Raw genomic sequence first — 27430 nt, 5'->3', positions numbered from 1 at the left:
TACCGTCTTAACATTTTTATTAAGTATACAATACAGTATTGTTAACTGTTGTCTGGTATACTTTTCAAGTTAGTGTTGCTTCAACTCTCGATTTCTGCCAATACCCTTTCTCATCTCTTTTCCTGCTTCTATTAAAGGCATTACTATTTGCAATTATTCAGACCCAAAGCACTGAAGTAATTTTTTCTCTCCCTTTCTGCCAGTGAGTGAGCAGTCACAGTCCACATTATCTTTTGCAAAGTCTTCGCAGTTCATCCCATCCTTCCCATCCCCAGCGCCCTGCCTACAGACACTTGAATTCAGGTCTCTGTGCACAGATACTGTTGGCAAAGTGTCCTGACTGAGCCACACAAGTCTACCAAGTCCTGGATCTAACTCTCAGCTACACCAACCGGGAACTGGGCCTTGGGAGCCTGCAGAGAATGGGTTGTGTATTGCTGTCAGGTCCACTTTAAAAGATGAAAGTAAAAGTGAAAGTCACTCAGTGGTGTCCGACTCCTTGCAACCCCATGGACTATATGGTCCATGGAATTCTCCAAGCCAGAATACTGGAGTGGGTAGCCTTTCCCTTCTCCAGAGCATCCTCCCAACCCAGGGATTGAACCCAGGTCTCCTGCATCGCAGGCAGATTCTTGATCAGCTGAGCCACAAGGGAAGCCCTTAAAAGGTGAGAATGGCTTAAAATGTGAAAGAAGAGGGAAGGAGAGAAAGTTTAATGGGCCTAGAAAAAGAGAAATAGTCACAAGTAAGAGGACCTGAAAAATGTGGTTTTATGGAGCCAAGATCTAAGGTTACGCCCTTGGCTCACAGAATTGTCTACTGAGCAGAAAACACTATGCTTTTCTCGGGTTGAAACATCACTGCCCCAGGTTTTACTATCAAAGTCAAGATAATGATGTAAAAATACTTACAGATTAAACACAAAAAGCATTGAACAGACTTCCCATGTGGAGGAAATAGTGTACTCTCTAGTTCTTATATTTATGTTTTATTACATCCATGTGTTGAGTCTGTGTGTCAGTCAGTTTTTTTTTTTACCATCTCTCAGTCTTTAGAACATCCTGTGAAGGAGGTATTAGTACCCATTGCACCTTCCTTTACAACCTAGAAAACATAGGGTCCAGGGTATCAGTTGAGCCAGGATTCAGATACAGTTGTGTCTGACCCCAAAGTCTATGTTTTAGCCATTCCAGCTCTCTGCCTCAAATAGCACAGAGGCATAAGATTCTTCAACAACTATCTTTAGAAATTTCAACACTTTAAGCCTTAAATTTGAGAACAGTGATATTTTAAAGGAATTTGTCTCTAACAATCTAGTTAGGTCAAGAATTTGAAAATATCCCCTGAAGTCTTTTATTCTACAGAAAAGTGACATTTCAATTGTTTTGATGCCGAGTAAAAAGATAAGATAATCAATAAAATGCCCTTTTACACATGTAAGAACCACAATTAGTGAAGCTATTACAGTATTACTCATTCAACTCATGCATTTGAAAATTATTTTTGTCTTATTTTATAAATAAAGCCATAATGAGTTTGGAAGTTACCCATTTCAGTTAATAGATGCTTAGATACAATGGTATATTTTATAGAAATAAATTCTATGAAAAAAACTTAGTGGTATCAGCTGAGCTATTTCTGTAATAACTATCTGACACTGGGTTTGATTATAGTTACTCTGTGTATGTTCAATCATTTCTTGCACAGTTCAGTATGACACTATTAACGTCTGTTTACTTGGATAACAGCTAATCTGTTATCCAAGTAAATCTAATCTAATCCAAGTTCATCTAATTATGAAATAAATCTTTCATAATAAATAAAGTTCAAAATATATTGAAAGAAAAAAATGTACTTACAACAAATACATTAGTGGTTGTTTATAACTTGCTTCTCATATAAGCATAAATTACTAAATGCATTCTTACACTACATATGGTAAATATTATATTAATTTTGTTTTATGGATAATTGAAAAGAACTGTTAAAAATTGGTGTAAGCTAACTGACAACCATAAGTACCATAAATATACTTTGGTCTACTTCTGTTTCTACTTTTTAAAGCTATACATTAACATTAAAACCTATACATTAACACCATAACCCTGGAGAAGGAAATGGCAACCCACTCCAGTATTCTTGCCTGCAAAATCCCATGGACAGAGAAGCCAGGCGTGCTACAGTCAGGCTGTGGTCTATGGGGTTGCAAAGAGTCAGACACGATTTAGCAACTAAACACCACCACCACCCACCATAGAGAAAATGCATTTCATGCATATACAACAGTAATTCCTGTGACTGCCATGTCTTTTTGGATTGATAGGAATTTGTGTTTCCTCCCTATCTAGCTCTCAATCTAAAAGGAAATGTTTAAATCAGAAAACAGAGACAAGATCCTGTGCCAGCTCTGGTGTTAACTCAAGTCAGTTATGTAGCTCGACTCTCTATCAGAAAGCTCGTCTTGCCCTGCTCCTGTCGGGTGATAGTTGCATACAAAGCAAGGAAACCCAAAGCATCTTCTTTTCTGAGTCTTCCCTTTCAGTTAAAGTGAATTTCTTTTTTGAAGTCTTACGATGCGAGGTGAAGAGCAAGTATCCTGGGCTGCACCGCATGAGACCCCAGACCTGTTCCTGACTGACTGGGGCTGGTCCCATCTCATCTTCCTTGGGAGGACAGTGGCAATACCTGGCTTGGAGGCTTTCCATGAGGATAAAATAAAGACTAGTGCCTAGAATACAGAAAATTCTACACAAATAGTCACTATTATTGCAAAACCTAAATTTTATTCCATCGCTATATTATTGAAGTATAGCACATATGTAGAAAGTTACTCATCAGGGTTCAACTTACTGAAATTTCAGAAGCTGAATAATTCTTTGTAAAAGGCACACAGATTATGAAACAGAAAGGGTGAAAAGCTCTCTCCAGGCTCCCTTCTAGATGCTACCCCTTACTATGGGTAGCTAGCATCCTGACTTCTGGTTGGTTTCATTTATGGCTATGTGTTAAACCTTCATATTTCAGTAACTGACAGGGGATTTATTATAATAACATTTTATTTTTGGCTCATATCTAAGACAGACTTATTGCTGATTAATCTTTTAATGGGCTTCCCAGGTGGTGCTAGTGGTAAAGAACCTGCCTGCCAATGCAGAAGACCTAAGAGGCGTGGGTTGGATCCCTGGGTTGGGAAGATCCCCTGGAGGAGGGCAAGGCAACCCACTCCAGTATTCTTGCCTGGAGAATCCCATGGACAGAGGAGCTGGGTGGGCTACAGGCCTTAGGGTCACAAAGAGTTGGACACGACTGAAGAGACTTAGCATGCACACAATCTTCTAATATGTATAAAAACATATCATACATAAAATATTATGTAATAAAATAGGATATTTTTAATATTTTTTGTTTTCTAGGTTGAAAAAACTCCTTGAACAGGAAAAAGCTTACCAAGCCCGCAAAGAAAAGGAAAACGCTAAGCGGCTCAACAAACTGAGAGATGAGCTTGTGAAACTCAAGTCCTTTGCACTCATGCTGGTGGATGAAAGGCAGATGCACATCGAGCAACTTGGCCTGCAGAGCCAGAAAGTACAGGACTTGACTCAGAAACTGAGGGAAGAGGAAGAAAAGCTCAAAGCCATCACTTCCAAATCCAAAGAAGACAGGCAGAAATTGCTCAAGTTGGAAGTGGACTTCGAACACAAGGCATCAAGGTTTTCCCAGGAACATGAGGAGATGAATGCTAAGTTGGCCAGTCAGGAGTCTCACAACAGACAACTCAGACTCAAGCTGGTTGGCCTGACTCAGAGAATCGAGGAGCTGGAAGAGACCAACAAAAACCTTCAGAAGGCAGAAGAAGAGCTTCAGGAACTAAGAGATAAGATTGCCAAAGGGGAATGCGGCAACTCCAGCCTCATGGCAGAAGTGGAAAATCTACGGAAGCGCGTGCTTGAGATGGAGGGTAAAGACGAAGAGATCACGAAAACCGAGTCCCAGTGCCGGGAACTGAGAAAGAAACTGCAGGAGGAAGAACACCATAGCCGGGAGCTCAAAATTGAAGTTGAGAAGTTACAGAAGAGAATGTCGGAACTGGAGAAACTGGAAGAAGCGTTTAGCAAGAGTAAATCTGAGTGCACCCAGCTGCACTTAAATCTGGAGAAAGAAAAGAACTTAACCAAGGACCTGCTCAACGAACTGGAGGTGGTCAAGAGTCGGGTTAAAGAACTGGAATGTTCTGAAAGTCGATTGGAAAAGGCTGAATTAAGCCTCAAAGACGATCTTACAAAGTTGAAGTCCTTTACCGTGATGCTGGTGGATGAAAGGAAAAATATGATGGAAAAAATAAAGCAAGAGGAGAGAAAAGTGGATGGACTCAACAAAAATTTTAAGGTGGAGCAAGGAAAGGTTATGGACGTCACGGAAAAACTCATCGAAGAAAGTAAGAAACTTTTAAAGCTGAAATCTGAAATGGAGGAAAAGGTATACAATTTAACGAAAGAGAGAGATGAGTTAATAGGCAAACTGAAAAGTGAAGAAGAAAAATCCTCCGAATTAAGCTGCAGTGTGGACTTATTAAAGAAGAGACTTGATGGAATAGAGGAAGTGGAGAGAGAAATAACAAGAGGAAGGTCTCGAAAAGGACCTGAGCTCACCTGCCCTGAAGATAACAAAATTAAGGAACTAACCCTGGAAATTGAGAGACTGAAGAACCGTCTGCAACAACTGGAGGTGGTGGAAGGGGACTTGATGAAGACGGAAGATGAGTATGACCAGCTGGAGCAGAAATTTAGAACTGAGCAGGATAAGGCCAATTTCCTCTCTCAGCAATTGGAGGAGATCAAACACCAAATCGCCAAGAACAAAGCCATAGAGAAAGGCGAGGCCGTGAGCCAAGAAGCTGAACTGAGACACAGATTTCGGCTGGAAGAAGCCAAAAGTCGCGATTTAAAAGCTGAGGTCCAAGCTCTTAAAGAGAAGATTCACGAACTGATGAACAAAGAAGATCAGCTTTCTCAGCTCCAAGTGGATTACTCTGTCCTTCAACAGAGGTTTATGGAAGAAGAAAATAAGAACAAAAGCATGGGCCAGGAGGTCCTCCATCTGACCAAAGAGCTGGAGTTGTCCAAGCGATACAGCCGCGCCCTGAGGCCCAGCGTGAACGGGCGCAGGATGGTGGATGTTCCCGTGACATCCACGGGCGTGCAGACGGATGCCCTGGGCAGCGAGGCGGCGGAGGAGGACACACCAGCCGTGTTCATCCGCAAGTCCTTTCAGGAGGAAAACCACATCATGAGCAACCTTCGCCAGGTGGGACTGAAGAAGCCTCTGGAACGTTCGTCGGTTCTCGACAGGTATCCGCCCGCGGCCAACGAGCTCACCATGAGGAAGTCCTGGATCCCGTGGATGAGGAAGAGGGAGAACGGGCCCCCGGTGGCTCCGGAGAAGGGGCCCCGCGCCAGTGCCAGCCCAGGGCACCCAGGAGAGCTGGTGCTCTCGCCCAAGCAGGGCCAGCCGCTGCACATTCGTGTGACCCCGGACCACGAGAACAGCACCGCCACTCTGGAGATCACCAGCCCCACAGCAGAAGAGTTCTTCTCGAGCACCACCGTCATCCCCACCCTGGGCAACCAGAAGCCGAGGATCACCATCATCCCCTCCCCGAACGTCCTGTCTCAGAAGCAGAAAGGTGCAGAAGCTACCCTCGGCCCGGAGCGAGCCATGTCTCCAGTCACCATCACCACCTTTTCCAGGGAGAAGACCCCAGAGGGCGGGAGGGGGGCGTTTGCCGACAGGCCCACGTCCCCCATCCAGATCATGACCGTGTCCACATCGGCGGCCCCGACGGACATCAATGTCCCTCCCGAATCCCAGGAAATGCCCGTGGGAAGGACGGTCCTCAAGGTCACCCCGGAGAAGCAGCCTGGACCAACCCCAGTCCGGAAATACAACGCCAATGCCAATATCATAACCACGGAAGACAACAAAATCCACATTCACCTAGGCTCTCAGTTTAAGCGAGGCCCGGGGACTTCGGGCGAAGGGGCGAGTCCGGTGATCACTGTCCGACCGGTCAGCGTGACGGCCGAGAAGGAGGTGTCCACCGGCACCGTCCTTCGCTCGCCCAGGAACCACCTGTCGCCTCGCTCTGGCTCGAGCAAAGTGACCAGCACCATCACCATTACCCCGGTCACGACTTCATCAGCCAGAGGAACCCAGTCAGTGGTGAGTAGAGAGGGGTCCTGGTTCAGGCCAATGCGGGGGTCAGGCGGGCAAGTGAAGGCTGAGAATCACCCAGTGCCCAAAAGACAACCAAAGCACATGTCTCTCCTCCGCCCAAACCCAATACCAGATGTCTCCCGGGAGACTGTCTGCATCAAGAAATGAGAATAAAAAGGGGCCTCTTATTTTATTAATTTGAGCTAATTGTGAGGGATAATTTCTTTTTGTTGTTTAAATCATCTTGACTTCAAAACCCTCTTGCAAAAGTGACCTCTTGCCACATCAGCCTATGCTAATAATACGGCTGAAAATTTGATTTTTAATGTTTAAGTTGTTTTAAAATATAGAGGCTGGAAGAAACGGCCAATGTGCAAAAAAATGAAAACTATTCCTGGGTTATATTTCCAGAACCTCAGACATTTGATATTCATTTATGTATGGTCATAGTCATACTTTGTTTAAAAAGTAAGATTAAAAGATTATGCTATCAAAAAATTTTTAAAAGTAAAAAGAAGTGAATTTATATGTCTAAACACTGTATTTTATTAATAGTACAGTGCAGTGAGCAGGTGCTTGATAAATATTTAGTTAAAACCAGCTGGAAGGCTAAATGGTTTATAGGAAAGCATGTCCAAAGTATAAAGGCCAGAACTTAAAAATAAATTCTGTTTTTCAAAATACTTCCAGTGATTTTCTTCACTTATTGGCAACAGTCGGTAGATGAAATTATAGAAGATTGTGTGTTATTTAGATATTAATTTAAGCTAATAGACTAGAAATTGTGATCCCTAATCTCTGAGCAAGTTCTGCAGCAGATATTAGAAAGTCTTAAAAAGATAGGAAGCTTATTATTTAAGTATAGAAACTGTGGCTTATTTGCCTGTATCTTCACTATAATTTACTTTCATTCTCTGTGCACAAGCATAAACCCAGGACAGGCTTCAAAGAGTAAAGTACTTACAAACTGCTTTGTCAGTAAAGCTTTTTGTTATTGGCTCTACAGGAGCTGAATATCATTCAGAACTGCTCACCCTTCTCAAATGGTTCAATACTGTTTTTTTAAGCAGCACAGCATAGCTGGGATTTTTTTTTTTTTTTTTATAAAAGCTAGGGGAGGTGTAATTGTTGTAATTTAGAGCAAAGTTTCTGCTGGAACATCTTATTCCCATTTTAAGGGTCAGATCAAGATAGCCCTCCCTTCTGGAGTAACATTTCGGATTACTGATTAAAGCCCATATGCAAGTAGGACTTTAAAACAACTATCTAAGATTGCTAAGGCCTAAATGCTTTCCCACCTACTTTAGGTAGATCAGATCCCAAAAAATCAAGGTCAACAATAAGTTTGGGACGAATAGTGTGACTAGATCATTTGTGCAATTTTAGCTGCTCTTCAGGCAGCAGGTTGGGTGCTGACTGTAGAGAGGACTGCTGAAATTCTTGGCTTAGTGGGAGAGGCAGGATCGGATCCCATCTAGTGGTTCTGTGAGGGCGTGGTGTACAAAGGAACCAGCGGATAAGTCCTCCCCGGGGGCAGAGGTATTCGCAGATAAGGAGAGAGGGCAGCTCGTGCACAGGGGCGGCAGTGTGGCAAGCTGTCACGTGTGGGACAGTGAGCAGTCCCTTTGGGCTGCAACAGTCAGACCTGGAGACACTATGCAGGAGCAGAAGAGGAGGTGCACACTGGGATCAGAAGCTGAAGACGTGTGTGTCTTATTATGGAATTGACATTTAATCTCAAGAGAATAGGCCAAGGGAGCCATAAACAGGGTAGTGATTTTTAAAATGACATTATTTCTGATTTAGATATGTTTATAGAACTATTTAAAGGATCAGTTGGAGGCAGCAGAGGCTGAGGGAAGAGATATGGTTGCAGTTCTCTAGGCTGGAGATGTAAGCTTGAACTGTGGGAGTGAAAATGAGGATGTGCATGTGTGCCTGCTCAGTCATGTCCGACTCTTTGTGACCCTTTGGACGGTAGCCTTCCAGACTCCTCTGTCCATGGGATTTTCCAGGCAAGAATACTGGAGAGGGTTGCCACAGAGATATACTGAAGACAGAATTGAAGATTTAATGACATATTGAGTTCAGAGGGTAGCTCGGAGGTTTCTGGCTTGGCCATGGGGTGGATAAAATGAGAAATCCAGGGGATTATTGTTTTGGTAAGAAAATAAATAACGTTTGGGGCATGTTATAATTGAGATGCCTCAGGGACCCTGGAAATGTCTAGCATGTGGTTAGAAATCTGGATCTGCATTTAAGGGGAGCCTTGTGATGTGAGAGTTGGATGTGAGAGTTGGACCATGAAGAAAGCTGAGCACCGAAGAATTGATGTTTTTGAACTGTGGTGCTGGAGAAGATTCTTGAGAGTCCCTTGGACTGCGAGGAGATCAAACCAGTCACTCCTAAAAGGAAGTCAGTCCTGAATATTCATTGGAAGGACTGATACTGAACCTGAAGCTCCAATACTTTGGCCACCTGATGCAAAGAACTGACTTATTGGAAAAGACACTGAAGCTGGGACAGATTGAAGGCAGGAGGAGAAGGGGATGACACAGGATGAGATGGTTAGATGGATGGACATGATCCATCCATGACTGGATGGACATGAGTTTGATCAAGCTTTGGGAGTTGGTGATGGACAGGGAAGCCTGGTGTGCTGCAGTCCATGGGGTCACGAAGAGTTGGACACGACTGAGTGACTGAACTGAACTAAACTGATGGCTCAGGGTTCAGGGTCTCAGACACATGTGGGTGACAACTCAGGTAATTTTCAGGGTGAGTGTGGAAAATGAGAAGAGGACTGAGAATGGAGCACGGTGATACCCACATTTAGAAGGCAGGCAAACTGGAACTGGGAGCCATTTTGAAAATGAAAAGGAGTCAGAGACGATGATGAGACCCAAGGCGATGGATGAGACCCAAGTTAGATATCACAGCAGGAGAGTTTTAGGAACTCCTTGAAGAAGGAATCATCTCTTATGTTGTTGGAAGAGGGTGTTTGCTATGACCTGTGTGATCTCATGGCAGAACTCTGTTAGCCTTTGCCCTGCTTCATTTTGTACTCCAAGGCCAAATGTGCCTGTTAATCCAGGTATCTCTTGACTTCTACTTTTGCATTCTGATCTCCTATGATGAAAAGGACATCTCTTTTTGGTGTTAGTTCTAGAAGGCTTGTAGGTCTTCACAGAACCTGTTAACTTCAGCTTCTTTGGCATCAGTGGTTGAGGCATAGACTTAGATTACCATGGTGTTGAATGGTTAGCCTTGGAAATGAACTGAGATCACTGTGTTGTTTCAAGAAGGAGGGTGTAGGGAAATCCCCTGGCGGTCCAGTGGTTAAGACTCCACGGTTCTGCTGCAGAGGGCATGGGGTCTGATTCATGGTCAGGGAACTTAGATCTAGCATGCCCTGCCACAAGGCCAAAAAAACAAAATGGAGGATGTGGTCAACAGTGACAAAAAAGAGAAGAGTTGGCCTCATTAGGAGGGGAAAGGAGAGCTGCTTCATCTAAAGAAAGTGGAGGTGGTTTGGGGACAGGAGGGATAAAAATGCCCAAGTGTATGCAGGGTGGCCTGTAGTTTTTCTGTGAAACAGGAGTGAAGGTCAGGGGCTTGAGAAGAGAAAGACGCTGGGCATAGATGTTCAGGGAGAGGGAAAAGGGGGTGATGGAGTGGACTAGACAGCAAGCCACTCCAACTTTCTAACAACAGTCTTCTCTGGGGCGGGCTCATCTGCGGGTGGTCCTGTGGTGTGCTTATGTTCAGATGGATGGCATTTCCAGGGCGAGACTCACCAACGCGGCCCTTGTGTCTCTGTCTTTTCTTCTCTTGCAGTCGGGACAAGACGGGTCAGCCCAGCGACCTACACCCACCCGCATTCCTATGTCAAAAGGTATGAAAGCAGGAAAGCCAGTAGTGGCAGCCCCAGGAGCAGGAAATCTGACCAAATTCGAGCCTCGAGCTGAGACTCAGTCTATGAAAATAGAGCTGAAGAAATCTGCAGCCAGCAGCGCTACCTCTCCTGGAGGGGGGAAGGGCTGAGGGCAGTGGCGGAGGGGGTAGGTCGAGCAGATGCTCCTGCTGCTGTCTGTCCCTGCCCACTCGCTGTGTGTACTAACTGGAGTTTTTGATACCTTGTTCATAAAATAATCAACTAATAGCCATGTGTCTTTCCTATTTTGTGGATTTGTTTTGAGGCCGGGACATAGAACTCACTAGCAAAACTACTGTATGTTACGTGCTTGGCAGAGAATGCTGGGCCTGAGGCAGGGCCTGACCCTTAGAGCCATTTTTGCTTCGAGAAAGTAGACTCATCAGTTGAACCAGTAAGATTATGGGGGCGAGGGGGCGGGAGAGGGGCCTGGATCACAACCTCTCCAAAGCTGCTGCCTTATTTCCTAATTGTAAATGAAATTAAGTAGGCCTTGTTCCACCATAACTGATTTTTCAAAAGCTCTTTTCTGAAATAGGAAATAGTTTATCAGTTGTCATTTGCTTCCATTGAACTCCAAATTTGCTTCATGTGCGGGAAACAGACAAACAAACAAAAAGCAGAAACCATCTCCTAATTCTTTCAAGGCCTGGGCCTTGAAAGTTTTGCAAAAACAAAGCCCCGAAGCCAATTTCAGGAGACAATTCCAATGTGAAATAAAATGGAAATAATATATGGAATTCTAAAAGCAGAGTTTTACTTATTTGTGTGTGTGTGTGTGTATTGTAAAGATTTTGGAATTTTAGAGCCATTAATGTCAGACTCACGCTCTACTCAAGTGTGCAGTTGATTTAAATTGTGAAGTGGTGCTGCCAAGTGGCCCTTTATAACTCAACAGAGGTTGTAATGGATAGAGAATAGCGGTCAGTAAATTTTGATACTTTGTTGCCAAGATATAAAATGACATCATGCATAGCTTAATTGAATTGAAACATTTTCACAGTCAAGTGTGGACTTTGCAAGTACAGAACCAGTTCAGGAGTGTGTGTGTGTGTGTGTGTGTGTGTGTGTGTGTGGTGTGGTGAAGTGTATTATTACTTGTGTTTGTATCATTGTTGTTTATTTTAAGCATGTTTTAATATGCATGAAGAGTGAGTGAATGCAAAATTCTGTTGTCTGCGAGATTAACCATGTTGATGTGGACGTAGTGCTTCATAGTCAAGTAACCACAAATGAGCTCAAGGCTGATAACCCTCAGCTTAGCATCTGAAGTCTCAGGTAGGCAGCACCTTTCCAAGTCTTTGAGCCAACTGGGTCAACTTTACAACACAGTAAGTACTTAGTTACGAGTTGCTATTTTTCACTTCTAAATTGTGAGGGTTCCAAAATCATTTGGATATAGTCCCTGCTCTTGATATTTGTGTAAAGGTAGATTTTTTTTTTTTTTAAAGACATATGATTGGTTTTTAGCCCATTGTTTAAAAGTGAAAGTCACTCAGTCAAAATCCAACTCTTTGTGACCCATAGCTTATACAGTCCATGGAATTCTCCAGACCAGATTACTGGAGCGGGTAGCCTTTCCCTTCTCCAGGGGATCTTCCCAATCCAGGGATTGGACCCAGGTCTCCTGCATTGTGGGCAGATTCTTTACCAGCTGAGCCACAAGGGAAGCCCTTAAGAAAAAAAGTGAAAGTGCTAGTGACTCAGTCAAGTCTGACTCTTTGTGACCCCATGAACTATAGCCTGGCAGGCTCCTCTGTCCATGGAATTCTCCAGGCAAGAGTTCTGGAATGGTTAGCCTTCCCTTCTCTAGGGAATCTTTCTGACCCAGGAATTGAACCTGGGTCTCCCACACTGCAGGCAGATTCTTTACCATCTGAGCTACCAGGGAATCATTGAGCTTCAGGGTAAAGAGACTGTCTTCTGAGTTCTTTCCACACCGGACTTCCTGTTCCCTGTAGAACCTGGACTCAAATTGTGGATGAAGGAGTAGACCCGTCTCCGTATTCACACTCACTTAATTGGATCACTGTGGCCGACAGCTCAGGTCTCAGCAAACATATTTTAAAATGTTAAGCAACCATGGTCGACATGCCCTGATAAGGGAATTTCAAGGTGGAAGAAGAGGGAGAATGAGAGAAAAAGAAAACACGAACTTGCTGAACACATTCAAACTAGAGATCTGGCCATTTGGAATATCGACTTGTGTTCTTTTGAAAGGGAGCTCCCCTCTCTTGTAGAGTGGACATCATCCCCTTCAGAAACAAGGACGCTCCGCTGTTATTCAAATGCCTCCCTGGCCTCTAGGCTATGTCGTGTTGTTGTACCATAACACATTGTATTTGAACAAATGAAGGAGTCCAGAGAATGAAGCACTGCATTTTTTTATTCTACCTGCTGTTCTTCAACTGTCGCTGCTGCTGTTTCACTTTTTCACCTGCACGCATCACGCTTACCCGGAAGCTCATTCCATCCACAGGGAGGGCCCAGAAGATGCTTAACCATGCATGGACAGGATGTTTATACATCTGGGCCTTGGGATACAGCCCGCTAAGAAATCTTGGCAGCACCACACATATTCGCTTTTCAGAAATGATAAAGAGCAACCGCTGTGGCAGTTTTCCTTTGTAATTTTAGCTCCAACTCAATGTTGATTGGCTCACTTTGTTTTCAACTGCATATTAGAAGTGACATCCACTGGGGGTTGGAGGTGGAGGATTCAGTGCACTCCAACTTTGGCTTCCATGTGTGAATTTAATTTTTTTTTTTTTTTTTAAGATGCATGTGCTTTTGTAAGAATGAATGGGATGAAAAGGTGAGAGTTTTTTTCCCTCTGTTCTGGAACAAAGCATTGTGTAGCAGGGATCTCACCAGGGCTACTGTGGACAGATGCCATCAGATCTCATCCTGGAAGGGAGAGAGGTACCATTGCCACAGATTACAATGTGGGGACATGTGGGGCCCCATCCATAGAGCTACAGAGCAGCCCTGGTCTTGTTCTTCAGTCCCTAAGTCCTGTCTGACTCTTTGCAATCCGCTTGGCTCCTCTGTCCATGGGATTTCCCAGGCAGGAATACTGGAGTGGGTTGCCATGGCCTCCTCCAGGGGATCTTCCCAACCCAGGGATCGAACCTGCATCTCCTGCAGCTTTTGCATTGGCAGATAAATTGTTTACCACTGACCATCTTAGTATGCAGAAACAGTCAACACACACAAAGATAATTTGTGTGTGTTGGCTGTTTCTATAAACTATGATCGTGGCCATGTAGCATGCATAGTACCAGAAACATTCCAAGATGAGACATGGCCCAGGGGATCTTGATCGTTTCTTGAAAATAACTTTCCCATCTGGGTCACCTGATTAAACAGAGGCATTCAGTTTCTACTGTCATCTTTATGATATTTTCCGTGAGGACAGGTTAACACGGGGCAGTTGGAGTGTCTGGAGGTTTCCGTGTATTCATTCAGGGTAGGGCATTATCAGATCTCTTACTTGAATGTCTTTAAGAAAGAAGTGAAGACAGAGCTTTGATGTGCAGTGTGGGAAGAGTGTAATTTCAGGGAAACAAAAACCTGTCCACGAATGTAAGATGCACAGAGATTTGAATTTCTCCTTCCTTCATAGATTTGGAAATACTGAGGAGAGAGTGAGGCTTTCCTGACTGGAAAAATCCCATGGATAAGAAGGGCACATGTGTGTGGGAGGCAAGCGGGCAGAGAGAAGAGGGAACAAGAGGAGCCCAGGGAGGATTCCCCAGGACACGGGAGTGTATCATTCCCAAACTTTCCCAACCCAGATGATGGTCAGCATTTCCCCGTTACCACCTCCTTCAGGATTTCATGATTGGTCATCTCTTCACCCCTCTGCTCTTTCAGCTTCCTTCTTCACCTGTTACGTCCACACGAGACATCAATATGCTCTGGCCCCTTCCGTCTCAGCACAGTTCTTCTTTCAGTTGCGTCGTCCTCTATGGCTATTCCTCTCTCTTCCCTGATGTGTGGAGCCATTGACAGGATGCTCAAGCTTTTCTGCCCCTGCTTCCCATTTATTCTTTCATGGCTCTTTATTTCTGTTAAAGTAATTTGCACGCACAGTTAAAATATCAGTCAACACTAAAAGACCATGTGGCACCCAGGATCTGCGACCTGGCTCCTGACCTCCCCGCCCTGCCGGCCCCCCAGCTGAACTCCCACCCCCAGGCCCACAGAATGCCTTGCAGAGCAGCCAGCCCTTGAACTGAACATGCCTTGCCTTGACTTGCTTCCTCTCCGTGGAAGCTGCCCTTCCGATGGCATCTCCTTCGGGTGGTTCTGTCTTTCTCCAAAATCTCTTTTAAAAGCATCATCCTCCATGAACGCGTGGCGGTGGTGGCTGGCGGTTTAGTCACAAGTCCCAGACAGACCATTATTTCAGAATCTAAGTCAGGGTTTAAAGCCTGTCCTTTTTTTTTTTTTTTAACGGAAAATGTTGTCAACAAAACAAAACTGGGCACTTTCCTGTAGAGGGGAAAACCAGCAGTTGAAGGGTGGCTGGGAGTTAGAGAAGAGGGAGGCATCCTTGCTTCCTCTTTGGTCTGCAGTACAAATCTGTGAGAGTGACGGGGAGGATGCCAACACTTCATACCTGAGAACACGGAGGGAAACGGTGGAATTAGGGGAAAATCCAAGTGCTGCCATTCCGGGTGGTGTAAGTTACTTCAATTTTCCTCCAAAGGCACCATGGCAGGTGGTTGCTGTTTAGTCGCTAAGGTGTGTCTGACTCTTTGCGACCCCATGGACTGCAGCACGCCAAGCTCCTCTGTCCATCACCATCTCCCGGAGTTTGCTCAAACTCACATCCATTGAGTCGGTGATGCCATCCAACCATCTCATCCTCTGTCGTCCCCTTCTCCTCCTGCCTTCAATCTTTCCCAGCATCAGGGTCTTTTCCAAAGAGTCAGTTCTCTGCATCAGGTGCCCAAAATATTGGAGCTTCAGCTTCAGCATTAGTCCTTTTGATGACTGTTCAGTACTGATCTCCTTTAGGATGGACTGGTTGGATCTCCTTGCTGTTCAAGGGACTCTCAAGAGTCTTCTCCAACACCACAGTTCAAAAGCATCATTACCATCACAGATAATGGATTCAAAACAAGCAGGAGTCCTAGATTGGGAAGTTCTCACCTCTGAAGCCATCATGTGTGTGAAGGACTAAGGGGACCTGAGAGCTTCTTGTGAAGTATGAATATACTTAAATGAATTACGAATGGCTCATCCTTTCTGACTCCCCCAGAGGGGTTCAGAAAAGAAAAGGCTTCAGGTGATTTGTCATGCTCTTTAGTTTCATGCAGGACCCTCTAAAATAGATCAGAGGCTGTCCTTTTAAAGGACTAAACACCACCACCATATGCAGGATTTAGATTGCAGATAGTTATTAAGGTGAACAGGGAGAGAAGGTGGATTGCTGAACAGACACAGGACTGACCAGAGATCAGAGGACGGCAGTGTAACCTTTGGCAAACCACTTCACTTTGACTTACGGCTTACATTTAGCTATTATCTGTTATGATTCTGACATTCCTGCTTATAGTGATAATATGATATGCTTCACTCTTGTCAACCAGTCCATCCTGAAGGAGATCAGTCCTGGGTGTTCATTGGGAAGACTGATGCTGAAGCTGAAACTCCAATACTTTGGCCACCTCATGTGAAGAGTTGACTCATTGGAAAAGACCCTGATGCTGGGAGGGATTGGGGGCAGGAGGAGAAGGGGACGACAGAGGATGAGATGGCTGGATGGCATCACTGACTCGATGGGCATGAGTTTGAGTAAACTCCGGGAGTTTGTGACAGACAGGGAGGCCTGGCGTGCTGCAATTCATGGGGTCGCAAAGAGTCGGACATGACTGAGCGACTGAACTGACTGACTGACTGACTCTTGTTCAGTAAGCAATTTAAAAGATTCTGTCATAATGCTTTTCCTAAAAACTAATAGTTAATTATTTACCCAGTAAAAATAGTTTTGACCTCTTTACTTGTGTTAATACTATGTATGTGTAATGGATAGAATTGCAAAGTCAAGGACTATTTAGAAATCAACCAGACTTTAGAAGTCAACAAGATAACTATCCCTATTGTTAAAGATGAAAACAAAATCAAAACAACCCCCCCCCCCCCCAGGCTTAGAGTGTCTGCCTTCTCGATGATGAAACCAGGGTTTCAGTTTCTTCTAGTACCTTATTCATGATTTCATGTGACGAAGCTACTTCAAATGAGCAAAGTGTATATTCATCTATAGACAAAAATACCCACTCAATGGGCCAAAATAATATTGCCAAAGGTTTTGAGATATTGAGCTATCTCCATGGAAACTCTTGGGACTTCCCAGGTGGCTCTAGAGGTAAAGAACCTGCCTGCCGTGCAGCAAATACAGGTTTGGTTCCTGGGTTGGGAAGATCCTCTGGAGGTTGCCTGGTGAATCCCATGGACAGAGGAGCCTGGCGGGCTGCAGTCGTGGGATTGCAGAGTCGGACACAGCTGAAGCGATTTAGCACAGTAGCACAACATAGCAAGTGGTAACTCTGTTTGTGTTAAAGTTCTCAGGCCAGCACTTTGATAAATACTGGCCTTATCTAAAAATCACAGCTGCCACTCAATTTCCACACGTAATGTTATATTCCATGCTCTCCTATGATCAGTTGTAGACTTACGTCAACCTAAGTTGATCTCAGCATCCAGCATCTAGGGCCTGTGTCCGAAAGGTAGAAACTGAGCACCCTTGGCTCAAGTACTTAACTATTTTCCAACCATTTATTTTTATTTATAGTTAATGTTACCTATGGGATAATGGACCCACTCCAGTGTTCTTGTCTGGAGAATCCCAGGGATGGGGGAACCTGGTGGGCTGCCGTCTATGGGGTCGCACAGAGTTGGACACGACTGAAGTGACTTAGCATGGGATAATGGCGGAGAAGGCAATAGCACCCCACTCCAGTACTCTTGCCTGGAAAATCCCATGGACGGAGGAGCCTGGTAGGCTGCAGTCCATGGGGTCACTAAGAGTTGGGTACAACTAAGCGACTTCACTTTCACCTTTCACTTTCATGCATTGGAGAAGGAAATGGCAACCCACTCCAGTATTCTTGCCTGGAGAATCCCGGGGACAGAGGAGCCTAGTGGGCTGCCATCTATGGGGTCACACAGAGTCGGACACGACTGAAGCGACTTAGCAGTAGCAGCATGGGATAATGGGGCTTCCCAGGTGGCTGGGCTTCCCAGGTGGCGCTAGTGGTAAAGGACACACCTGCCAACGCAGGAGACAAAAGAGATGCAGTTTCAATCCCTGGATTAGACAGATCCCCAGGAGAAGGGCATGGCAACCCCCTCCAGCATTTTTGCCTGGGAAATCCCATGGACAGAGGGGCCTGGCGGGCTACAGTCCATAGGGTCGTAAAGAGTTGGTCACGACTGAAGTGACTTAGCAGTCACACACGCATGGGATAACTAATTCCGATTTATTTGTATCTGGGGAACAGTAATCTGTGTGAGAGAGAACAACTAGCTTGCCTGAAAAAGAAGCTACCAGTCGTAACTGTGATGATTAGTAAGTAACTCCTGCCACCTAGGAGCAGGGAGGGGACTGGGGAGGCGAGGACTTGGTCTGATGATGGAGTGGGAAATGTTCTGGAAGGAAGCAAATAAACTCTTACGTGGTTGAGAAACCTCCAGAGACTTTGTATCATCTGCTTCAAAAGTTTCCTGAAACAAATGACAGAACTGATTAGCGGAAGTGTTTTTAATTAGTTGAGCTGAATCCAAAAGAAGGACTACAAGTCCAACTCCACAGAGGAAGTTTATTGGACTTCCTATTTAAAACAGATGTTTTATCAGAACTCTGATTAATGTCTGAATGTGATAATAACAAGACTGAATACTGAAGCAGTTTATTAAAATAAACCTTAAATGTAGACAATATCCAGGCACTCTTACTTCTAAAAGGTGTAGAGAACTAGGACATTTTTTGCAGGACAAATCCTCCTGCAGGCAGCAAGTTCAAAGCTGGGGTTTGGTAGAAGGAAACCCCAGGAAAAAGGAAGAGAGTAGGAAGAACAGTAAAACCCTAAGCCAGTGCCTTGCTCTCTAGGCAGATCCCCTGGAGCAGGGGCCATGGAACAGGGGAACAGGCCATCCGCCAGCCAAGCTGATGCAGAAACCAACAGAAACTGTTTCCTGAAACTTAGTGTGTGGTTTCCTGTGAATGAAGCAGCCCTTCTTTACTGATGCAAAGTCCTGCTACAAGTCAAACTTCTGCTCTGTTTTATCTCTGGTGGATGAGTTTGGAGGCTTTCAAAGTGATGTGGTCTCATTTACCAGAGCTGATTTTTAAAATTTAGAGCTTGAGGGTTCTCTTGAGTTTGACAGAGCATGAACATAGGCATTGCTCAGGAGGAAGGCAATGACTTTGCAGGGAATACATCTTTCTTACTCCTTAGCTGAAGGGGCTCTCCTGGGAGGAATTAGAATTTAATTTGTTGCCAGGTTGCCCTACTCTAGCACTCAAGAGACATTCTCCCCCAGATTTCCCCCCTAATCCTGTCTTGTGTATACAGCTTTGGATCTTAAGTCATCTGACTGGCCAGGAGTTTTGGGGATACCACCCACGGAGGATAAATAAATATGTTTGTAAGGACAGAAGTCAAGTGTGATTAGGAATTGACAAAGGTCCGCATAGTCAAAGTTACAGTTTTTCCAGTAGTCATGTATGGATGTGAGAGTTGGACCATAAAGAAGGCTGAGTGCCAAAGAATTGATGCTTTCAAACTGTGTGCTGGAGAAGACTCTTGAGAGTCCTTTGGACAGCAAGGAGATCAAACCGGTCAATCCTAAAGAAAATCAACCCTGAATATTCATTGGAAGGACTGATGCTGAAGCTGAAGCGCCAATATTTTGGCCACCTGATGCAAAGAGCCGACTCATTGGAAAAGATTCTGATGCTGGGAAAGATTGAGGGCAAGAGAAGGGGACGACAGAGGTGGTTGGCTGGCATCAGTGACTCCATGGACATGACTTTGAGCAAGCTCAGGGAGGTGGTGAAGGACAGGGAAGCCTGGCGTGCTGCAGTTCATGGGGTCCCGAAGAGTCGGAAATGACTTAGCATCTGAACAACAACAATGCATCCTTTCCATGGAAGTCATTTAACAGCTAGTGTAATAAAAGAACAAATTCATAAGCCACATCATTTCACAATAATATCATGAGAGCAAACACTGTATTTAATGTGTTACCTAAACTTTCTTAAGAAAAAAACCTCAAGGTAACACTTAAGAGAAACATATAATGGAAAACGTCTGTAAGTTCTTTGATCAACTGTTAATATAAAATTATATGTAAGAATCCAATGAACCCATGTGTATATGTTGATTAAGATTTAGAAGTCTTGTTCTTCTTTCAATTAGAAAAACGGAATTTGTTATTTGTTCTTTTGAGTTTGCTGATAGAGGCTGAACTGTGGCCTTTGGTCCTCTATTTGGGTCTTATTCTGAGTTGAGGATAGGATTGAAGATAAAGTAAGATTTGCTGACAGAATTTATAACTTCAATAAAGTTTATAGTATTATCTTATCATCCTAAATCATAAAGAAACAGGAAGGAACTTGGAAAGCCCACCTTAAAAAAACACACAAATAATGGCACTAATACTTAAAGCATTTTTATTTTATTATTGGTTTTTTTGCTGGCAACCATGGACTCCTGAATCAGGCAGCTTTGCTGTGTAATGAATCACCTCAAAATTTACTGCATTAATACAACCTTTTTAAAAATTTCTCACGAGTTTGTGCACTGGCTGGGCGATTTTTATCTGAGTCAGCTTACAGATTTGGAGAAAATGTAGATAACAAGCAAACATAGATTTAATAAATATCCTTAATAAGTTTAAAATGATAAAGTCACTGTCATATAGATCTTGTCTCACTATATTGAGAAGCAAAGTGAAATATGTCCCTATTTATATAAAATAAAATAAACTTGGGTTTAATTGTATTCCTTTAAGTAAATTGTATGTACATAAATATTAAATGCCATCTTTTATTATTAAGTTGAATTAAATAAAATAAGCTCTCTTATTTGGTGTTATCAAGTATTTTTGAGATAGTCTTCTTTAGTAATATAATCTGATTAATAGCATTAATATATAATAGCATGCATGGATTACCAGTTTGTGACCTGAAAAATAATAATAAAATATAATGGCCAACCAAGACATTGTTTCTATATATGGACTCATACATAAAAATATATCTATTTTTACCAAATACTAATTCTGAAAATCTATTATTATTATTATTTTATCAGAGCACAGTTGATTTACTATGTGGTATTAGTTTCAAGTGTACAGCAAAGTGAATCTGCTTTATATATATATTGAGTATATATATAAAGTGAATCTGTGTATATATATATTATACATATATATTTATATATTTCCATTCTTCTTTAGATTCTTTGATTCTTTTCCCATATAGACCATTAAAGAGTTCTGAGTAGAGTTCCCTGTGCTATACAGTAGGCCCTTATTATTTATTTTATATATAGTAGTGGGCATATGTTAATCCCAATCTCCCAATTTATCCCCCCTCCCCATTTGCCCATTGGTAACCATAAAATTGTTTTCTATATCTGTGACTTTTTTTGTTTTGTAAATAAGCTCATTTGTATCATTTTTTTTAAAGATTCCATATATAAGGGATATAGTTTGATATTTATCTTTCTGCCTGACTTACTTCATTCAGTATGACAATCTCTACATTTATCCATGTTGCTGTATATGGCATTATTTTGTGCTTTTTTATGGCTGAGTAGTATTCCATTGTATATTGTACCACTTTTTTTATGCATTCCTCTGTCAGTGAACATTTAGGTTGCTCCCACGTCCTAGCCATTGTACATAGTGCTGCAGTGAATACTGGGATGCATGTATCTTGAAAAGCTATTTTATTATGGAGACTATAAAACTCTAGGATTAGGAGAAGACAACTTGAGGAATGTAGAGGTTTGCACACTCAAGGGGAGAGAAGAAGGTATCACAGTTAAGCAAAATATTAGTCCTGCCAGGGACTTGAGAGAGACTGTCTGATACCCTCATTTTGTAGTAAAGAAACAAGGCAAACACATTCTGAACTACATCTACAATAAGAACAATTCTAGATTTCACTCTTTTAAACATATGTTTACTGTAGTCTCTTAGGGGAGGGAAATGGGGAAGATACTTGAATTCTGTTAGGGAGGTCTGAGACATATGTGTTTTTACTCTTTGAAAACTACTTTAGAAAATTTAAAAAAGAAACAATGTTGAGTAGGAAATAGCATTTTAATTCTAAGATTAAAAAAGAGACTCTGATTTTTAACTACATAATATTTTATTTAGTGTTTTTACTCTTTACCTGAAGATTTTAATTCATTTTTAAGTGTTGAAAAAAATTGAGGCTAGAACAACTTTCAAAAGACAAAATGAGCTAATGATTTTTCCGAGTCTCTGGTACAGTGAAAAATCACATATATGTCATAAAAGTTTTGCAAAACATTCATAACTAGTTACTATTAAGTATATAAAACATTTACGTATTTCATTTTACTTTGCTTATCTGTTTATCCCAAATTCAATTCAGAAAGGTCAAGAGATGGAGTGGAAATATCTCCACCTAGTGGTCAGTGTGAAGTAAACCTCTAGGTCTACAATACAACGTGCTTCAGTTAATGTTTGTGAGCATGCCGCATGCTCAGTCGCTAAATCGTGTGGACTCTTTGCAACCCCATGGACTGTAGACTACCAGGCTCCTCTGTCCGTGGGATTTCCCAGGCCAGAATACCGGAGCGGGTCATTTCCTTCTCCAGGGGATCTTCCCAACCCAGGGACTGAACCTATGTTTCCTGCATCTCCTTCTGGCAGGCAGATTCCTTACCACTTTGCCACCTGGGCAGCCCGACATTAGTTGACAGGGTGGCAATACATTTTTCAGGCAGAGGAACCATTTGAGGCTTAGTTATTTCTCTCCTCTGCTCTTTGTAATCTCAGCAAAGGCAGGATAATGCTTCATTTTGCTCACCAATGTAGTTCCATGCGCAGCAATGCCTGAGTGCTAAGTCGCTCCAGTAATGTCCGACTCTGCGACTCTATGGACTGTAGCCTGCCAAGCTCTTTTGTCCAGGGCTTTATCCAGGCCAGAATACTGGAGTGGGTTGCCATGCCTTCCTCCAGGGGATCTTCCCCACCCAGGGATCAAACCGCATCTCTTAGGTCTTCTACATTGGCAGGTAGGTTCTCTACCTCTAGGGCTACCTGGGAAACTCACAGCCAGCAGTGATGGGCATATAGTAAGGCCTCAATGACACAATTAAAAAAAAAAAAAAGATATATGTTCACAAAGGCATTAAAGTTAAGATAAAAGTGAAATAAATCAAGTAAATGTAAATATTACACACTCTTTGTGGCTGGTACTGTTCTAATTACTATCTCAATCTGTTTTTATTTACTTTTATAAAATGAATTTAGATTGAAAAGCATATGCAGAATTATAAAACATCTTCCCAGGTGGAATATACAAAAAGAAGCAGAGACAAGAATGAGTCATCTGTATTTAGTGACTTCTTGGGAATTAATATTGTTTATAATAATGTAAATATTATTATTTATTCCTGAGAATAAAGATAAATATTATTTAGTGACTTCCTGGGAATAAAATAAATATTTCCTTGTTAAAATTCAAGTCCACATGCATATAAAATAAAAGTATGTGAATATCATTCAGAACAGAAATTCTAGGAAATAGTCTGGTTTCCATTATGCGACTCATCTATAGAAATTACTGTTTTTGTGTTTAGGGCTTTCCTTGGGTAAAAACTGATCAAATATTGCTAGAGTATTAGACATGGTTTCTAAAAGGCTTTAAGAATCTTAGAGGTAAATCTCCTATGTCAATATAAAGAAGTTACCCAAGAATAGGACAGAACTTCCAGAGAAGCTACTGGGCTCATGTACCTGTTTTTGTTTGTTTTGATGTTTAATGCCTATGGCCTGTTAGTGAAATGATATGGTGTTGACCCTCACGTAAACTACTGATGTGAGTTTCAGTCTAATTGAAAATGCTGTATCTCTCTTTTCTTTATAGAAAGCATCATCATTCACCAGTTACGTATGAACTCAAGATGAAATGGTAAACCAAGCACATACTGGGTGTGCGTATTTCCTCTGAATCCCTGTTGAATGGATAATATATCTCCAGCCCTCCACCATCACTAAGGTCCTCCATGCTACTGATCACTACTGGAAATAATTTCCTACTTCCAGTGAATTTTTTTTTTTTGAGGATATAAACGTAAAAACTGAAAATGGTTTTGCTGATAATATAAAAATAGGTAGCAAGAGCAATTCAATCTTTGTGTCAAATTTCTCTTCCTTTGGCAAAGCTTTCAGGTCCACGGGCACATGCTGTGTAATTTATTTTTATAATACACTTTGTAATGTGATTATTTTTTCCTAAAGTGTTTCCTTCTTCATAGTCTATGGCACATGTATTTGTAGACCACACTGTCGGTTCGCCAAAGTATTGGTATTGGTGCGTTCAAAATCGTAAGTTCTGCTTATTTTCTTCTATCAATTTGCTATTCCTGAAAAAAAAGAAAAATAAAGTACAACACTCTATATATTTCCTGGGGTAAATTCAAGAGGTAAAACCAAAGCAGGAGGTCCTGGAAGATCTGCTATTATTGTTTGTACAATCCTCTGGTTCTGATCATGGTTCACCACTTGCAAGCAACACTGTGATTTAAGAGTTTAATTTTAAATACTTAAGCCAGTTTTTTAAAGTTGCTCTTTCTGGTGTTCTGTGCCCAAAACCCTGGATGAATTTGTTTTCATATGGAACAAACTAATAGAAGGAGCTGTGTGCGTTTTACCAGTAAGCCTTAAAGGAACAGCTTTTACTGACAATTCTATTGTATTTCTGTTTGCATTATGTACTTACATGTACAGGATGTATAATAAGGACTGTGATATGAGATTATTTCTCACAATCTATCCAAATGAAAGCGTGAAAATAAAAACTGACCTAGATACTATCAGCATCTTTTTTAAAAATGGTAAAAGAAATCCCAAGATACGTAAGCTTTTTTCTTGATAGCTAGGATTTGGGCACATTTTCATAATCCCCTAAAGGTTAGATAATATAGTCTTTAAAGATTCAAAGCACAATATGCATTAAGCAAATCTCAGTGTCAGACCTGCTGTTGAATTTAGGTTTATGTGAAAATATGCATTAGAAAACTACTTGAAACTCTAATAGTGTAGGTTTTTTTAAAAAAGATTTTGTTAATATGGATATGTTTTCAATAAGGTCTTTAAAAAGATAAGCTTGAAGACAAATGAGGAGTGGACACATCAGTTTCTAGGAGCATAAATCATGTATCATGTCACTTTATTGAGATTAAAGAAAGGATGCTTGTTAGCATCACAAGGATAACTAGAGAGCACACAGGTAATATTATTGGCCCATTTCTCTGGTCCACAACTTTACCCAGGTTCCTGAGGCCATGAGGGGAATACACACTGAATCTATGGAACGGAAGCATTAGGTTTTAAGGTATACCTTGTGGAATTAGCAAATCACATTCAGTAGGTATTAAAAATTAAATAATTGTATTTTATGTAAAATTAGTTAAGAGTTTTGTAAGAGAAATGCTACAGTAGGTTTGTCTTAGCATGAATGATTGTGAACACATTACAGACATGCAGGGCTTTCACTACTAATTAATGAAACGAGTGTGTATGTGTGAAGATTTTAAAAATTGTTGTTATGGGTTTTGATTTCTGAAAATGTTTCTGAACTGGCCATTTCAGTGAGAAGGGGGTTTTATTTCGTATTGCTATATTTTTTGACTCAGTTAAATTCCCTATTTGCCGATGCTTATACTTCTGATGGCAAAAATATTCTGACATACTACAGAATTTATTTTGAAGCAAATAACTTCCTTAACTTGTGGGAATTTTATTACACAAAGAGTGAAAAGGCTAGAAGATAAAACTTTAAATACTACTTGACGTTAATTTAAAATATTACAAGTAACTTATGTATATTTGGATCTAAAGATTTTGTTTCTCCTGCATTTATAATGAAATTTGTAGAGGATGATGGTGTAATCAGGACAACTCAGATGGTTGCTCTTTTCTGCCCCTCTATGATTAAGTCTTCTCTTTAAACACTAATGGAATGTGAGTGGACAGATGAGTAAAATTAATCTAAATTAAAAAATTGTCCTGACAAAAATAATAGAATATTGAAAATGAATAGAAAATAAACACAGAAGTGTTCGTCTCGTGAATAAACAAACAAGATCATAAATAGTCATACTCCAGTGAAAGTGTGAAAGCGTTAGTTACTCAGTCAAGTCTGACTCTTTGTGACCCCATGGACTGGAGACCACCTTGCTCCTATGTCCATAGGATTCTCCAGGCAAGAACACTGGAGTAGGTTGCCATTCCCTTATCAACATCCGCCTGAAAAAATTGCCCCCGTGTTCAATCCTGACACCATCCCAGGCTCACATAATTTCTATATATTTTATTTTAAGTAAATCTCCAATCATCAGTATGTATGACAATCCATTTTGAATGGAATAATTATGTTTTCTGAAGCAGAGTCATAATCAGTGTTTCCAGATGAAGGTGCATAGTTGAACTAATTCATTATGTTGTCCTTTTCTTTTTGATAAGAGAATGTGTTCTGAGAGTATTGATTATGAAGATTTTTTTTCAAGTATTTCATAAAACATTAAGGTTTGATGAAGTTAGTTGTAAATATTCCAGATATCAGATGCCCTGGAATGGTCACAAAATATGAAGAATTAATTGTATCTTAAGACAACCATTTGAAAAAAAATCATGATGTGGAATATATAGCTTAAACATTAACAGAAACACCAACGCTATTGAAGTAACACGTAACTTACAAAAACCAGTGAAAAAGGAAGTATAAAATGGTGTGTTAAACAATGTAATTAATATGGTTGTGCCTTTTTTCTTTATACTGTGGTTGAATTTTCCTGGAAATAAATTAAAAGTATAGCTAAAGTAGGGTGTGTTCATGAATGTGATGAGCAACAATTCTAAAAACACCAAAAATGCAAGATGGAAGTTTTTTTAAAAAACATCTGGCACCTGAGGCATATATGCACTTCTGGACTCCATATATGTGCCTCTGGACTCCAGTGCTATGCCTCTGCTAAAAATATTAATTAGAAGGCAAAAAGGAAGAACAATAAAAATTGTTGTAACGAATTCATAAAAATGGGGAGAGTTTCATGGAATTATTTTTGCTTGCTGACCACTAAAATTTTTATTTTCTTAAATTTTCAGCATTTACTACATAACTGATGAAAACTGTGTCTATTACCTAGAGAAAATGTCATATATTCATAAATTTAGACGGAAATGTTTATTGGTGCCATGACAAGATTCATTTTTTTTTTTCTGGTGTTGTTTTCTTTTCGTTTGTTTATGTTATTTTGGTAAGTTTACCTCACCATTCACAGATTTTGTTATTTGAACAATTCAGGTCTGTATTTATTTAGACTTTTGCTTTAAAAATATCAGATGTTAACTTTTCCAATATAAGAGATTTATAATGTGATCAAATATTCTTAGAAGTCTTGCAGGTTTAATGGATTTTCTAAAGCAAAAGATTGCATTGAAAAGTTTGTGAGCTGCATTCTATTTTCACAGCATTCTCAATTTTGTCTCCTTTAAGTTTTATTAAATCCATGAAAAGCTTATTATGTTTCACTAAGCCAGGTGAATTTATGGATATATACTTGTCTTTTCTATGAATGTAATATCTTACTTTCATTTTTTCACAGGCTATTGAAATTACTAAACCAATTAAAACATTCTCTGTGTTATTTCCCAAAGCCAACTATGTTTGTCAAAATCTCACCAGGGTGAGAAAAAATAACGATTGTGACACAAAAGCATTTGTGCAATATTCTTTTTTGAATTGGAACATAATAGTTATCAAATTAAAATCATTTAAAATGAATATTTGACCTTCTTCTTACTTAAAATTATTTGCTTTAAAAATTTTCCCTTCTGCATTTTGTATTTTCTTTAAAATATGGTGTTTTTCAATGTGAATAAATAGAAGTCAAGTAGCAGATCACCCAAAATGAGAGAGGTTTTTCTCTGAGTTACATCATGGTTTGATTCCTTAGTGAGATGAAAGCTGCAAGACACCAAGAGATGGAACTGGTTATAGGGTTT

General features: G+C 41.2%; 1 protein-coding gene across 4 annotated transcripts in view; it reads left to right on the top strand.

The window, feature by feature from the left end:
• FILIP1 (filamin A interacting protein 1) overlaps positions 1 to 27209 on the top strand; it is a 215525-nt gene extending 188316 nt beyond the window's left edge. For 2 of the 4 annotated variants that reach the window (XM_043890531.1, XM_043890533.1), the window contains exons 5-6: positions 3414 to 6219; positions 10051 to 10370. In XM_043890531.1, coding sequence (XP_043746466.1) covers positions 3414 to 6219; positions 10051 to 10257 — 3013 coding nt within the window. In that variant the 3' untranslated portion in view covers positions 10258 to 10370. Of the gene's footprint in view, positions 1 to 3413; positions 6220 to 10050; positions 10371 to 23288 lie in introns of those variants that run through there. The other 2 variants (XM_043890532.1, XM_043890534.1) reach the window with 2 other exon arrangements.
• Positions 27210 to 27430: the final 221 nt, after the last annotated feature.

The sequence above is a fragment of the Cervus elaphus genome, chromosome 28 (assembly GCF_910594005.1).
Source record: "Cervus elaphus chromosome 28, mCerEla1.1, whole genome shotgun sequence".
Lineage (NCBI taxonomy): Eukaryota > Metazoa > Chordata > Mammalia > Artiodactyla > Cervidae > Cervus > Cervus elaphus.
This window is presented reverse-complemented; position numbering and strand designations above follow the sequence as displayed.